Source organism: Macrosteles quadrilineatus, unplaced genomic scaffold (genome assembly GCF_028750875.1).
Source record: "Macrosteles quadrilineatus isolate MER2022 unplaced genomic scaffold, UCM_ALF_1.0 Scaffold_2__2_contigs__length_208266976, whole genome shotgun sequence".
Classification (NCBI taxonomy): Eukaryota; Metazoa; Arthropoda; class Insecta; order Hemiptera; family Cicadellidae; genus Macrosteles; species Macrosteles quadrilineatus.
This window is the reverse complement of record NW_026542595.1, coordinates 205,280,231-205,296,370: the sequence shown is the minus strand read 5'-3', so window position 1 is coordinate 205,296,370 and position 16,140 is coordinate 205,280,231. Positions and strand designations below refer to the sequence as shown.

The 16,140-nt window shown below is 35.6% G+C and overlaps 1 protein-coding gene across 1 annotated transcript; it reads left to right on the top strand.

Annotated features, from left to right (window-relative positions):
- The first annotated feature begins 4,641 nt into the window (after window positions 1-4,641).
- On the top strand, window positions 4,642-15,566 carry LOC128987702 (N-alpha-acetyltransferase 20-like). The gene is made up of 6 exons (XM_054408695.1): window positions 4,642-4,819; window positions 8,244-8,268; window positions 9,383-9,473; window positions 9,962-10,091; window positions 10,188-10,324; window positions 11,075-15,566. The coding sequence occupies exons 1-6, from the start codon at window positions 4,767-4,769 to the stop codon at window positions 11,158-11,160; spliced, it is 522 nt and encodes a 173-aa protein (XP_054264670.1). The 5' UTR covers window positions 4,642-4,766; the 3' UTR covers window positions 11,161-15,566.
- Window positions 15,567-16,140: the final 574 nt, after the last annotated feature.

Genomic DNA, 16,140 nt, shown 5'->3' with positions numbered 1-16,140 from the left:
GATTTCATATGTGCATGAAATGTTGGTGTGAAACCAACTTGTATAACTTTAAGCTAAATGGTTTAAGTTACCTGGCTTAGTCAAGTGATCCTTCTTCAGTATTACACTACTATAGTTTCGGACTTGAAAATAAGTCCATCTTCAGAAAACGTCAATAGGTCATCTAACGAAATTGGTTAGATGACCTATTGACGTTTTTGTTAACCTGAAGATGGACTTCCAGAGGCTACCTCACCATGTATACCTTTGAAGTAGAGGCTATATTTATTCCCAAAAGGTATCAAACGCCAGCTCCTGATCAAATCTTTTCTATCCCTTTAAAGTTTGTTTCGTGTTTTTAGTCTTCACGTACAGAGACTTAAATCTTTGTATTAAATTGTTAGCAATCATAAATCGTGGACAGAATCTTCCACAAAAGATAAATACAATATAGTTTAACACCCTAGAACTCCTTAAAAAAATATATTTTGTTAAGGCTTCGTCATAATGTTAAAAATACTCAATACCACAACAAATTCATTAATTTTACATATGTAAACGTTGATAGTTGTATGCGTATTGTATTTTAATATATCTTCTGTATACATCTAGTCCTCTATATTTTCTGTGAACACAAATGCTTCTGTATACACTTTTTTGCAACTCATAGTAACTGAGAAATATTCTAAACTGGTGAACTGTTTTTATAAATTTTTGCCATTATTTCTCAACCCGTGCTTAAAAAATTAGTGACTCGTGGATGAATCCAGATACAAAATTTAATCTAAATCGGACCACAGGTTTTGTCTGTAGCTCTGTATCTGGATCATACAAGTGTGTATTATATAACATGATCAAATCACATAGTCAAAATATGTTTTATTCTATAACTTTTAATTTAATTAAACATAAAAGTCATGCTCCCTCCATTTTTAAAGTATTCAGTCCAAAAATGTAATAAATTTACTTGTGCAAACATATTTATTTCGTTTTAATAAATAATTGAGGTGATGCAATACACTTATGTAGGCAGTCGCAGCAGTCGAAGCCGGGCATAGCGCCTAGAGTTTCACGAACGCAAACCGCGCAACGAGTAGCTAAATGAGCCGTAGAGTAAGTGAGCCATCTAATATTTTGAAGAGGGTTCACTTACTCTACGGATCATTGTGCCAATGATCTGTAGAGTAAGTGAGCCATCTAATATTTTTCTGCAGGCTCGTATAGTATACGAGCCTATTCCTATAATTTATATTATTCATTATTTTGGCTCGTATACTATACGAGCCGATTCCTGAATTATCAAATAATTCGTAAGCTTGGCTCATAGTCACTATGATCTGTAGAGTAAGTGAACCTTCCTACTGTATTTTTAAATATAATACACGAGGCTCATAGGCACAATGATTTGTAGAGTAAGTGAACCCTCTTCATTTACTTTTTATTTTCGATAGGCTCGTATAGTATACGAGCCTGTAGTGCAAGTGAACCTTCAATATTATTTAAAAAGCTCGTATAGTCTATGATCTGTAGAGTAAGTGAGCTGCCCCCTATTATGCGTACGTGTATTAAGTATATACGTATGTACTCGATATACTCAAGCTCGGGTCAAAAAGAGTCACTTTACGCCCCAAAAAGAACCAATCATTTGCTTGAAGTGCTTTTTCATATACAACTTATTTTGTGCTTGTAGTTTGCACCCACAAGGTGTCCACAAGCAAATATACGAACCTATCAACCTAACATTCCTCAATAATCATATCCTATCCTATCACAATCCCAATCTTTAAAAAAAGTAAAAAGTAACGTTTAGTTAGTATGTTGTGCCTCCATGTGATTATGTGCAAGTACTCTTTTTATAATGCAATATTAACCCGAATATTGCAGAGGTCAGAGGACAATGGTGGAAGGAAAACGGCAGAGTGGCAGAGGACAGGAGATCCTGCAGCCCTGGAGGCACATGTTTGGCGATGGCGAGGCCAAAGCACGGCCGCCTTTAATTCCAGGCCGTGGCCTTCGAAGTGGCAACGTCGCAAGTGGTGTTGTAACAGCTGTTTTGTTTGGAAGCAGCTAATGGTATTTAGGAAAGATTGGTTACTGGACTAGCCTATGACAATATTGACTCCGCTTAAAAATGTACAGATATAGATTTTTAATTCATGTTGTTTCTGTTTTCAATTCTGTATCAGTTATTTTCAATAATTTAATAAATTTATCTTCATAAATTTAAATTTTAATCAATAAAGTGCAAATTAATGAGCTGATGTCACCTGTGAGCCACGTTATCTTATGGGACGTCTGGCGCTAGCCAACACCACTTGCGACGTTGCCAATTCTACCAGGCTTAAAATATAAAGTCATTGGAAAACGTATAATTCTAGTGCATTATGAAATATCCATTAAAAGATTATTATAAATAAAAAATTCCTTCAACATCACATGATACAGAAAAGGAAATACAATGTGTCATAGCAGGTGACAAATGAAAAAGTCCTGAAACTTGCCATGCAAAGAGTGAAAAACCGAACAGCACACTCGGCAAACCATCATAGTAAAAAAAAGTACTTCCATATTATTTTTTTAGTTTAAAAAATTAATCAATACTTTCAATTGGGCTAGCCAGGAGGAGACATTCCACGCCCCTTTTGATATGTTTACTTGGAAGGTTGCGGGCTGTACAAGAGAACATTGAATAGTTTAAGGCTTACAATGTCATAGTTTTTTTTTGTAATTTCTTAAGCCTAACATAGGGTACCGTACATTTACATCCTGTTTACTTCTCACATTGTACGAGTGGATGTCGCTCCTGAGCTCGAGAGCGCCCACCTCCTCCTTAATTTTGATTTTGATGAAGGTCTGAAAGATAAAAAAAATTTAAACTGTCATGATGAGGGATTTAGCCTTAAAGATAGGCTCACAGTGATCCAGGCGCTTTCCTCCTGCTACTATTCTTATAGCCTTTTTTTAGAAGTAGGACCCTCTCAACTTCAGGAGTGGCACCCCAAAGTCTTAGTCCATATGTGATGATGCTCTGGAAAAAGGCCACATACGCAGTCCTTAACCAGCCTTTTGGTACACACAGTACCTTAACTTACAAAGTAAGTGCACAACTCTTAACTCACGAGTCGGCTAGCAGAACCTAGCACGTTTAAGATTAAGTTGGAATTCCTTTTTTATGTGAAGGTATCTCGACTTTGTTTCGTCGGTTGGTGAATTTCTATATGTCATAGGCTAGAAGCTTCCATTTTTTAAGTGTAGCAAGTTTGGGTCTTTCCAATAAGGAAAACTAGGTTTTTTGGGCTTAACACGAGGTCGCCTGGCCCTTTTAGGGAAACACTCACAAACACTCATGTTAAGAGGAAAGTCTTAAAAAAGTGTATAAAGTTTTCTTCTGCAATGCAATTTAGACACACCTTTTCCCATTCAACATAGTCCAGTGCTCCAATAAAGCTATTTACATTAGCAGGTGCTTGCAATAGAGACCTATAGGTAATAGCATAGACAAATTTTTGTCTATGGTAATAGGCCTACAAAGGTTTGGAGAGCTATTGTTAGATAGGGTCAAAAAGACTAAATCTTATGGTATCATGATCACTTACACCAAGATTCACTACCTGCGCGATGAAATGTGTCTCCACAAGACAAGATCAGTTGCTAGTTGCTACACTGTCAAGGTACGCATTTCCACAAGTCGGATGCCAATCTATTTTTAATTAGAATGTTTATGTTCAGATCACCCCCCAAGATAACATGGTTTGTTTTCCCTTCCCATGACAGTCTTTCAAGGCTATCTAAACAGAGCAGGGTCTCCATCAGGGGACCTATAGATACCTATTACAATTACATTTATGTCCAGCAATTTTAAGCAAACATACTCGTGGTGCAACTCACGACCAAAAGAACATTTTTATTTACATTTTATTTTTCTACATTATTCATTTTTCTAAAAATGTTTATGCATGTTTACTATTGTCTAGCAAGATGAATCTGTATCTGGCTTATATATTTTTATAAATATTTATCTTGTAACTTGAATCTCATGTATTGTTGACTGTAAAAATTGTGTTTACCGTATAAATAAATAAACACACATCGATCACCGTAACCGAGTCCATAATACAGGGGGCTCCTCTCCAAAGAAAACAACATCACAGTTTTTTTTATGGAGGGTCTACAAAAAGCTGAAATAGGAAATAGGGGAGAACCCACTTAAATTCACTAGCTTGATTTGCTCATCATTCTGCCATTTCTGTAAAACACAACAGTTTGTATTCAACAACAGCAAGTGTCATCTCTAGTTCCGGTAGGTATAATACCATTGACTATCTATATACCTTAACAGGTTATGGTATATGATGGTCAAAGGTAATATGATTGATAGTCAATATGGTTAATAAGCAACCTAAATTCCAAATAAAATGTAAAATATTGAACCACACGACTGCATTGTGTATACCGAGCAACAGCAATGCCAAATTTGGTAAAAAAGTTCAGCTAGTCAGCTCCCAGCTGAGCTGTTGCTGATGCCTAATGCCATAGATTAAACATACTCCCTTGTTTAATCTATGCTAAGGAAGGCCAACACCCAACACCGAATGAACACCCGACTGCCGTTGTTTTGTCAGTTGTTTTGTTTATGTTTGTTGCTGCTACTTTTGTGCTACTGCTACTGATATCATCAAACCTATCCTACTACTTTGTATCTGTTAGGTTAAGTTATATTTTATTAAATTTTTCAAGCAGAAGTGACCTAAAAATTTATTATTTGGTATACATTTCCCGCAAAGAAAATGACAACTTTAAGGCCGTTCACTTGCAACGATCTGTTAAAATACAATAAAGTGTAAGTTTATTTTTACCTTTAATAAATTGTTGTAAAGTTAGGTTACCTATCGAAACTCTTCTCTTTCACCGATAAATCAGTAATGGTGTGAAACTTTGATATAGGCCACTCTATCATATTTACAAAAAATATAAAACCAAAATAGGCCTAGGCCCCCCCTAGATATCAATTTATGGCCAAGGCCTAAGTTATTCCTTGAACTTATTTGCCTAAGTTAAGTTACTTTACATTTGGATCAAATTCAATTCAAATAGGATTCTATTCTTTAGTTATGCATTTATTTGTATAATGGTACAACAAAAATATAGTGTCAAAGTTAACAAAAAGAAATAGTCCTCCCTAGGTAATGACAATAATCCAATAGCCTATATACAAAAACAGATACACTAAATTTGTCTAAATTAATAGTAGCCTAAGTTTACTAATAGGGTCTAGTTAATTTAATTTTTATGGTAATGTAAATAGCCTACACTTATTAATTAATTTTCTTTAGACTTTTACTCAAGAACAATTTTAGGCCTACTCTTAACTTTGTGGTTTACAAAAAAATCAGTTTAAGAATATGGAGCTTATTTTACCAAATATTCTTTCAAGTCATTCTTAAACTTTTATTTATGTTTAGTTCAACAAGAAATTACTTTGGTAACTTAGATGAAACAAAAATGTAGTTCCCATATATTCTGTTTTCTTTTTTAAAAATTCTTCAAATTGTGTGGTTCTACCGGTCTATTTAATCTGGCGTTCTACTGTGAAGGTTGTTTAGAAAATTTTGATTTTCTCCCTGTTTTACATACATTAGCTACTGTCTCTACAACGTAGAGAGCATAAAGGGTTAGGATTTTTGTGGAAATAAATAAATGTTTAACAGATTGATCCCTTTTCAAATTACTGTATAGCCATATATAATACATATATAATTCTTAACACGTTTTTTTGTTTCCGCAATATTTTAATCTAAATTTGTCTTAGTTGTTGCTCCGTAAATGCTTATTCCTTGGGACAGGTGAGAATGAATTAAAGAATAATAAACTGTTTTAAATGTTTCTAATTTAACTTATCAAGTAATTTATTTCCACACTAACACAATTTTACAAAAAGGTAACTTAGGCCTACAGTCATAAAATCGTAGGTAAAACTTTGTGATAATAACTTAACTTATAAAAATTTTTTGCCCTGGTAAGCTAGGTACGAGCCCGGAATTGTTTTTCACATTAACTTATTTCAGGCTACTTAGACCTAAGTTAGGGGTTACTGCATATAATCTCTTAGATACAATCCATTGGTGGTTTGAACCATAGACAAAAAGAAATAAATACCCAGGATCTCAGGAACCGTAGTAGCTCTACCACTAAAAACTTATCAAAACAGTATTTTCAATATCAATCTATGACTTCTCTACTTTCGATGAGCACATCATAACTTATGCCTTTATTGTTTTCATTCATAGAGTGTATTTAATGTTGGCCTAGTGTAACTCAATCAGAAAGTATCAAAAACAACCTAACCCACATGATTCAATAGCAATAAAACTGAGAAGTTAGGCCTAAGTAAATCACATAAAAATATAATGTAGAAAGTAACCTAGGTAGTTTATGTTTTGAGTTTTGCATACTAACTTAGGTCACTAATTTTCAGCCTTCAAGTAAGTTCCTAATAATAAAAGGTTAAATTACCTGTGTCCGCCAGTCGATCCTTATGTGCTGTGTCCTATTACAGGATATGCATTTCGGCAGAATAAATTGCCATCATCAGTCCTAATATAAGATCTTGATCTTCCCCGTTGGGTGCGTCTTGAAGTTTTGAAACACGTACACGAACTTTACACTTATATACATTACGAATAAAAGACAGACTGGTAGACCATTTATCAAGAGGTTTAAAGAACACCTTCCCAAAAATATTTTAACACAACAATCCAATTTTGCCGAGCACCTAATTAGCAGCAATAACAGTTATTCCAGCCTAAATGAAAATTTAAAACCTTTACACATTTGTAAAAAAAGTCGAGTAATGTCAGCACTAGAGCCATATGAAATTTATAGAGCATATAAAACCAGCCCCCACAACCTCCTGAACGATAAAAGTACACTACAATCCAACATATTATTCGAATCATTGTTAAAATTGAATGAAACGCCACCTGTAGCTACAAAGGACAGAGACAGGACAAAGGTCAACACTCTGCAAGTAACGTCTGACCCCAGTCCAGACTCGACACACGACCGACGCGCGTCTGTCTACATGTCCGTACCGTAGTAACTAAAATAAAAGTAGGCCTACAGTGTATTTGTCTTTTATTCGTAATGTATATAAGTGTTAAGTTCGTGTACGTGTTTCAAAACTTCAAGACGCACCCAACGGGGAAGATCAAGATCTTATATTAGGACTGATGATGGCAATTTATTCTGCCGAAATGCATATCCTGTAATAGGACACAGCACATAAGGATCGACTGGCGGACACAGGTAATTTAACCTTTTATTGTATGTCGTACCGATCCGGAACAACAACAAACAACATAAAATGAAGTTCCTAATTCATATTAACTTACAACATTAATGAATAAAATACCCCCGCCGCAGCAAACCTGCAGACTAAGCGAATTTCCATTTGCCTGATTGGATTTAGACTAAAATGTCTCCTTAAAAATATCACATTTATTCCCTATTTAAATAGAATCAGTTTAACACATACTTAGGTTTGCTGCAACAGGGAGGGTAAAAGTGTTTTTTTTATGTAAAATGTTAATAGTTAGTAAGAAATAAAAACATTTTCCAAATTTGGGCAAAATATGTTAATAAACAAGCACACTACAATGGTTTACTTATTCTCCATAAGAATAACATGGGAATTTTAAATTAACAATTTTTTGGAATTTTCTCCGTAACCATTAGGCGCATTATAACGCTTCAATATACTAAATTATTTGTTTTTTAAGCTCTACAAAATAGTTTGGAAAGAAATTTCAAAATTTTATGTTTTTTGGGTCAAAAATAGGAAAAACCCATTTTTACCCCATAAAAGCCCCCATAAACCCCTGTTCCCATGGTCTGATCATGCTGGTTCGCGAACTCGTTCGAATAAACGTAGGTTTACATGTTTGTACCAAATTTCATCAAAATCGGATCATTTTTGCTTGAGTTATCGCGCTAACGGACACATATATATATATACGGTATATATAAATATATATATATATGAATTTGAACGGATGGTGTTTTTGGCCTCTAGGGACCTCAAAACGAAAAAAAAATCGGTTCCGGGTCCAGGTCTTACCATGAGTACTACGGTAATAGCTTATTCCCTATATGGGAAATTCGCTAAAAGATGGAAATAATTATAAGAGTTTAAAATGACAACTTTTAAATACTGTAGCCTAATAAGGACCAATAAAACATCTCTAATAATGGATTTTTCTTTTCAGGAACATGGATCCGTTAACTGAAACTGTATCCTTTAAAACAAATTACAAAAAACTCGTAAGATTTTTTGTCTTTTGGGTGAATGAATCTTTTCTTTTATGGTAAATCCGGAATTGAAGGTATTACTTCCTCCTCCTCTGTACTGTACACCTCATCCAAGTCACATTGTGCGTCATAGCGTATTTGTGGATCGTCTTCATCTGGTGGATTGGTGCATGAAACACCTTTACAGTGGTAGCAAATTGTTGTACATTTGACTCTGTTCTTCCTACAAGTGCAACCACTGTTACACCCTTTTGCACACATACATGAGATTGTGTTAAGAAGCTCTGGTGGTGCATGCAGCTTTAACATTTGTTGGATTTGGAAGTATCCCATGCTTAGATGACTTCCAGCCCCAATCAGTAGGCAATCAGAGCCACTAAAACAGGATGTTGCTTTCAACGGTCTAAGAGTGTTTGAAGCTCATTGGGGAATAAAACGTATCGTTGGACTGAGTAATTATTTTTTGGCGATTATTTCATCTGCTGATCTGTGCATCATGTATTAGAATGGAAGCGCACACACAGGCAATCGAGAATTGCGCCGATTTTGAAATCTGCATTTTGCTGCAGATTCGTAGGCAAGGCGATTGTCACCCGGAAATCTGTGATGTACAGGTTGTTATCAGTCTGCGCACACGGTTGAATAAAAAATCGGCCAGTCGCTCGTTTCGTTGTTCTCCTCAGGAGTCAGACAAAGTCTCAGCATGAGTTGTGTTGTCGTAGTTTTCTTGCTTTTTACCATGGCAGTGGCAGAGTTCGATACTGAACTATTTATAAATGAAATAGAAAAAAGGACGCGGCTCAGGGCCGTCCGAAGGGGGGGGGGGCAACTGGGGCAAGCTGGCCCGGGCGCCACGCAGGGGCTAGTTGTATGAACATAGTATTAAAATATGCGAATGGGACTGACTATTACTTGGGGGGGAGTGGGCGCCACAACCACGTTTGCTCCGGGCGCTGCCAACCCTAGGGACGGCCCTGACGCGGCTTAACATTGTGTGTCTTGTGAGAGAATCATCAAATATAACAATTTTGTTTGAAAATTATGATGATATTGTACAGGTTTTGTTGAGCTTTATATTTTTTTTTAACTATGTCAGTATGGAATATCCTTCTACATGCAATATCTTGCTCACTGGCCCGAATACTTCCAAGTTGTTGAGGCACCCAATGGAGAAATTATGGGATACAGTAAGTTATGATTTTCCAATTTTATTTTTTGTGACACTATTAAAATTTGTTGAGGAATGGTTGCAGAGATAAAGTTCTGAATATCCATAGAAAAAAACTGTGTGTTTAAAAACGAAAAAATTGTGTTTCCCCCCCAAAAAAATGGAAATTTGTGTTTTCCAATGGTAGAAACTACTCTCAAGTATCTAAATTTGGCCTAAACGGATTTTTTCGCCTAGTTTCCGCAATTTCAATAAGGCTTTCCCTTAAACTCACTGCGAGCAGCTACATTTAAAATAGGTTTATCATGCAAGTAATTTGGTTCTTTTTCATTTGAACGATAGGCCTACTGGTGTTTGGCTGGAATCATGTTCACTAAGGTCAGATGCAAACTGTTGTATTCAAACTTGGCGCAACGCTAACAAGCATACTTAAATGAATACTCATTATCTATCTGCTATGTTTATGCAACATAAATGTTTGTTGACTCCAGTTGTACCATGTTTCAGTAATGGGCAAGAGTGAGGGCCATGGTGAGAACTGGCACGGCCATGTTACAGCCCTCACCGTATCTAACATGTACCGGAGGCTCGGCGTGGCGGCAACACTCATGAACTCTCTGGAGAAAATATCTGAAACGTGAGTTGCACCTCGACCTGACGGTACAAAGTCTCAATTTCAATTACTTCCTTGAATGATACAAATTACTTTAATAACAACTCTAATTTGTTGCAGAAAGCGTTGCTACTTTGTGGATCTGTTTGTCAGGGTCAGTAACATAGTGGCTATCACCATGTATCAGGCCCTCGGCTATATTGTGTATCGAACTGTGTTGGAATACTACTCAGGAGATCCTGATGAGGACGCCTACGGTATGTGCATGTTTTATACCAATTTCTCAAGTTTGAAGACATACTTTATAGTTTTTTATATATTAGAAACTACTTCCAAGTCCAGTTATATTAGAACTACATCGAAGTCCCCAAATCGGTATACTGTACAATGATCGTCTTCTACAATCGTAGACAAATATTTGTTAAGTGAATATAAGTTAAATGCCTGTATATTTTGGTAACACAAATGGTTGTAGTAGCAACTAGTTTCAGCTCAACAATGGAGCTCAATATAAACCAGGCATTACAAGGATATTGTCGCTTCTTCTGAAGGTCGTCACAGCTCACACATATAATTTACAAAACTTTGAAACATTAAAAACACAATACAACGACGCGATTGGCAGAAGTTTACGTTTAGACTCAGAATCTAGTTGAAACTAGTTGCTACCGCAACCATTTGGATTACCAAAAACACAGGTATTTAACCACTTATATTGTACATTGGTAATCCGGAGGCTATTCATATTGAAAGATTAAAATATTTGTGACCATCCACCACAATGTTGGCAACACCTGCGATTATCTCCTGTGATCACATTCTTCCTACTGCATAATCTTAGGAGGAAACCAACAGAATTGTTAATGGTTGATAATTTTTCTAAATTCCCCAATTCACGTTTAATTCTCAGACTTTTTCCTGGTCAGCATTTTCTATAAATACCATTTAGTACAGGTATATCAGCTAATATTAGTATAAACCATATAATATTATTCTTACATTTTCAGATATGAGGAAGGCCTTAAGCAGAGACAAGGAGAAGAAGTCCATAATTCCTCTAGACCACCCTGTCAGACCTGAGGAAGTTGACTGATATATATAAAAAGGGCGTTGTCAGTTATTTGAATTGATTGTGTTATTTGAACTTATTTGAACTTTTTTAATTGTGTCGTAAGTTAATTTGTTTATTTTCTAAAAGGAAATGAATATAATTCAATTTTGTTGTTTTTTTTACTTAGGTTTTAATTGGTCAAAGAATGAATTTAATTTGTTTCATGAAAAATTAGAACAGAATATAATTTTTTCCTATCTTTATAGTTTTATGATCTTAAAGATAATTAATATGGAAAGTGTTTGGAATGTTTGAATTTTATTCACTGTTTACTATCACTATGTAATCTATCCATGCAATTAAATAGATTTAAATAAACGGCATCAGCAATCTGACACATACTTTCTCCCATTAGCTTGTCAACAACCTTTTTCATGGGTTTTAAGCTGTGGGAGTAACTATGATATTTTAAATAGGAAAAATCACAACAGTTGGAATAACTTTTGAACCGTAATTTTTACAGCTATGGTAGTTCAGAATTTAAAGGGCTATAACATACAAAAATTTTATGAAATTCGTTCAGGCTATTTTTGAGAAAATTCAAATGTTCTGTTATTTTATGGGAAAATCGTTAAAAGTCCAAATACAAAATTTAAAAACCCTGGAGATACCATGGATTAGTCCCTAACATACCAAATTTCATCAATATCTGACCACATGCTTGGTCTGTAGCTCTATACACCTCCACACACACCGACATCACTTCGAAAACCACTTTTTTGAGTCCAGGGGGATTTTAATTTAAATTTTGATGAAAAAAAATGGTATAAGGGGAGAAAGTAAAAATGCTTCCTTATATCTACAGCTGACATTTGGTGTTAATGTAATGATTTTATGCTAACATAACTTGGACGGGTAGCGTCGTTCTGTAATCCAGCTACTAGGTCACGAATTGTGGAGACGTAGGAATTGGCTAACTCAGGAACTCGCTAACTCGGTCGTGTGTCAGAACTGGCTAACCGTCTCAGTCAGGAATTGGCTAACTCCGGAACCCGCTAACTCGATTTTGTCTCGCGGCGGAATTCGCTAACTCTGGAAGTCGCTAACCCGGCCGCGCCCACTGCACGGAGCGTTGCCAACCTTGTACGACAAAATAACCGTACACTGCCGTATTTCAAAATGTCAGTGTCAATGAAGATACAGTAAATGTTATTGTTTTTTGTTATCAATTCCACTTTTAACAGATAACTAGCCCAAAGGAATTCAAAGACAATTGAAAAATCATGAAAAAGTGTTTATTTATTTAACTGTACAATGGCCAGTTAAATGTTTATGATTTCGATCTTAAAAATTAATGCCATCAGTACAAAAGAAAATAATAGAATATGAAAAATATTGAAAATTCAGTTTAATTGATACTATATAATTAGACCCCTACGAAATTAAGCTAAAATACACGCAAGTTCTCAAACACGGAAAACAGATTTAATCGTAATTTCGTAATAAACCAAAACCATTAATTAATACAGTCATCAACTATCGTAACTTTCATAACTAATTCATAGATTTAAAATCAAATGTTCGTCGTTGAACCGTCCAACTTACTTGTACAAATATGATGACATAGACTAAGTTTTTATCTAGACCTAATAGTTTTAACCAAAGCATTGTAGGCCTACTAGTAAATAGTTGCCTAATTATAAAATGTGTTGAATTTTTTAGCAATAATGTTACATGTTTTAAACCCATTTTTAGATTGTACACCTAAGCACCACTAGTAAAAAATAGAAGAAGATATAATATTCATATAATAAAAAATGACAGGGTTATTTTAATTCACGATTCTTAATAAACAAATTGACTGATTTTCCTGATTTGAGTGTTGGGTTTCCTTTATATTGCTTTCACAAACTATATAAACGATACCAAGCCATTGCTCGGTTCACCGTTCTGGTACTGAGCTACACAATAGACAATAGCTTTGTTTTTGGATAAGATCAAGTAATTTTAGCTATGGCCACCATTCATAAGAATTGTTACAAACAAGAACGCCTGGGCCCATTTAGAACCAGCCTGGAGAAAAACTCTAGACTTTAATAAATAGGCCTACTGAAAGAAAAAAAAAAAGAAAAATACATTACCACTACAATGTAATTCTGTAATGACGTTTAACGTGTAAATTTTATTATGATTTATGATTCAAGGTTACAAGCCCAGTATATAAAATGCGAACTCAATAATTTTATTTGCAGAAGCTCACAAAATGGTATTTATTCGAATAAAAGAAACAAATGGCGGACTACGAAAATAGATATTTCAAACATGTAATAGATCCAAATTAAATGTGCATTTTTATCTTTTTGCATACCAAAAAGCTACTATTTAAGTAAGAAACCTACATATAACACATACTCCCTTATATTAGTACACTAGCAGAGTACCCGTACTTCGTACGGGGTTGGTATATAAGTGTAAAATGTTTATTGCAGTCATACTCAAGCTTTGTGTTTGCAATGGGGGACGACAGAGTTTGATAAAATTTGGTTCTCGAAGTTTACGGTATGCTATAGTATAACACATTTACCATAGCCATAATGCTCTACTATACTGCACCTAATCAAACCTTTGCACAATATCACAAATGATTCATTAAATGGTCATATAGGCCTAAAAATAACTGTAAACAATCCTACTTTGATAGTTGTCATTGCGTATCACAGCTTTTGTTGCTGCTTAGTTCAATTAGCTATTGTCAAAAATTCAAACAAAAAATGGCCTAATCGTGTTGTACCCTGTTGGTAAACCTTATAACGTTTTAATGCTATTGCATATCATAGAACCAACTTGTTTAGTTGAAACAGCTGACTTAATTCTCTAATTCCTTTTAAATGTGAATACTCATAAGGTTAACATAGGGATCCATAGAGCCACTGGGGCGGCGCCCGGAAGGATTTTTGAGATAAGAATAGGCTTATATGTTAATCGGGAATGTGAGCTATCATTATGCCAAATTTCAGCCCAATCCGTCCAGTAGTTAAAGCGTGATTGAACTTCAAACAAACAAACTTTCACATTTTATTATTAGTATGATTTCTCATCCTTATGGATCAGCTGAAGACAGTTTTATTGTTAGTTCTGTCCGGTGCACTGTCTTTAGAGGTCGTGTTTTGTTAACAATTGTTTCTTGTTTTCAGTCATTAAAAACTTCGTTTAACCAAATAAGACGTTCTAATCACAACTAATAACACGTCCCCTAGTTATATAACCAAACAGTAAAGAACAAATCATGAAGTTAACTATCAAATAATAGAAACACAATTTTGTCGACACTAGCGATCAGTGTCGCCGGACATGAACTAGACACGAAAAACGAGCTTCAAAGTTTACAATGGGATGTAAAGTTTACTTGTGTTGGTTAGTCTATGGTAAGACTATAATGCATTTTCCACCCTAATAATCATAAGAATAATGTTAAACATACTTCCAAATATGTTTATTTTATCGACTACGTTGTTCTTACTCCTAATTAATCGTAGGATACGACATTATGGTACCGATACGATATAGGTACTACACTTTCGGCAACACTGGCCAAAAATATTCGTGCTTGGCTCCCATTGGACGGCCCGTGAGGCTTCTGATTGGAAGTTAGCGAGTTCCGCCGAGGGACCGAGTTAGCGACTTCCGTACGAGGACGGAATTCGCTAACCCGGCTCTAGAGCGGGTTCCGGAGTTAGCCAATTCCGAAACCGAACAAGTTAGCGAGTTCCTCTCATCGACCAAATTTGAAGATAGGGCGTTTAACATGGGGTTAGCGACTTCCAGAGTTAGCCAATTCCGCGGACCCGAATTGTGGATATTTATAGGCATGTACTGTGGATGTGATGCTCCCTGGTGTGAATTAACGTCCGCACTAGTGACTTTCCGCAGTTCTATCCTGATAATTAAACCAATTCGTCGATTACAAGGTAAAAATGTGGTTCGTATTCCACTATAAACTGTAGGTCCCTTAGTTGCCATTGGGCTATTAATTAACAGCTGTGTCTAAGTAAAATGTCGGCCTTAGTCACTATAGTTCGGCCGCTTAGAAAGCGACCTCCTCCAGCATTGGCGCGTTAGCATTAGCGCGCAGGTCGTTTTCTAAGCGGCCGAACTATAACAAGATTAGGCCACTCATCCCACACACTCATATTTGGGTTAAAATATGCACATAGTGGCGTCCCCATCTTAAACAATTGATAATTGATTAATTTTATATGTATCATTTTCTTATTGCATTTGATAATTTTCTTTTTTTAATCACCTCAACAGTCATAGATTGTATAAAGCCTTGTTGATATGATATTAAGTCTGTTGAATGTATCAAAATAACTTGGACTTTAGTAAGATTATATTATAATTTGTACCATTGTACTACTGACTAAATAAATCAAAATTAATCTTGTGTAGTTAGTATTTAAAATATTTTGTTGATCCTTTCTATTCATCCCTCTCCATTTTGAATAAACTCAACAGAATATTTTTACTTAAGAGTTTTCAGATTGTTTCTAGAAAAATTATTGGGTGTTATTTTTACCGACAAGAAAAAGTTTGCTACAAGAAAAAAGTAAGCATGAGGTATACAAAAAAATTTACAGTAGGGACGTGGAACACAGCATAATCAGATGGAGGACAAATGTTTCTTTTTCGTGTAGTTGAGGGTAACTAGTTTAGTTTATTATTTGTGTAAACAACCTTCAGAGGAAGTGATAGAAACATGACTCAGGGTTAGTCTCAACTACAGTAGTCGCAGCTAGTCTGGGCGCGGGGGGTGTAGAGGGGAGTGTTTATTGCTCATTTCCAAAAACATCTGGCCCACAAGGCTCTCTGGGGTTGTTCAGCGCCTCAGCGCTGTCTTCATGGCTTTGGCGTGGGGAACGGTTAGTACACAAGGGTCCGCGCGCCCAGACTAGCTGCGACTACTGTACCTTATAGCATCTTAGAGAGCCAAAATGGAGGAACTTATACTGATATTTTATTCTC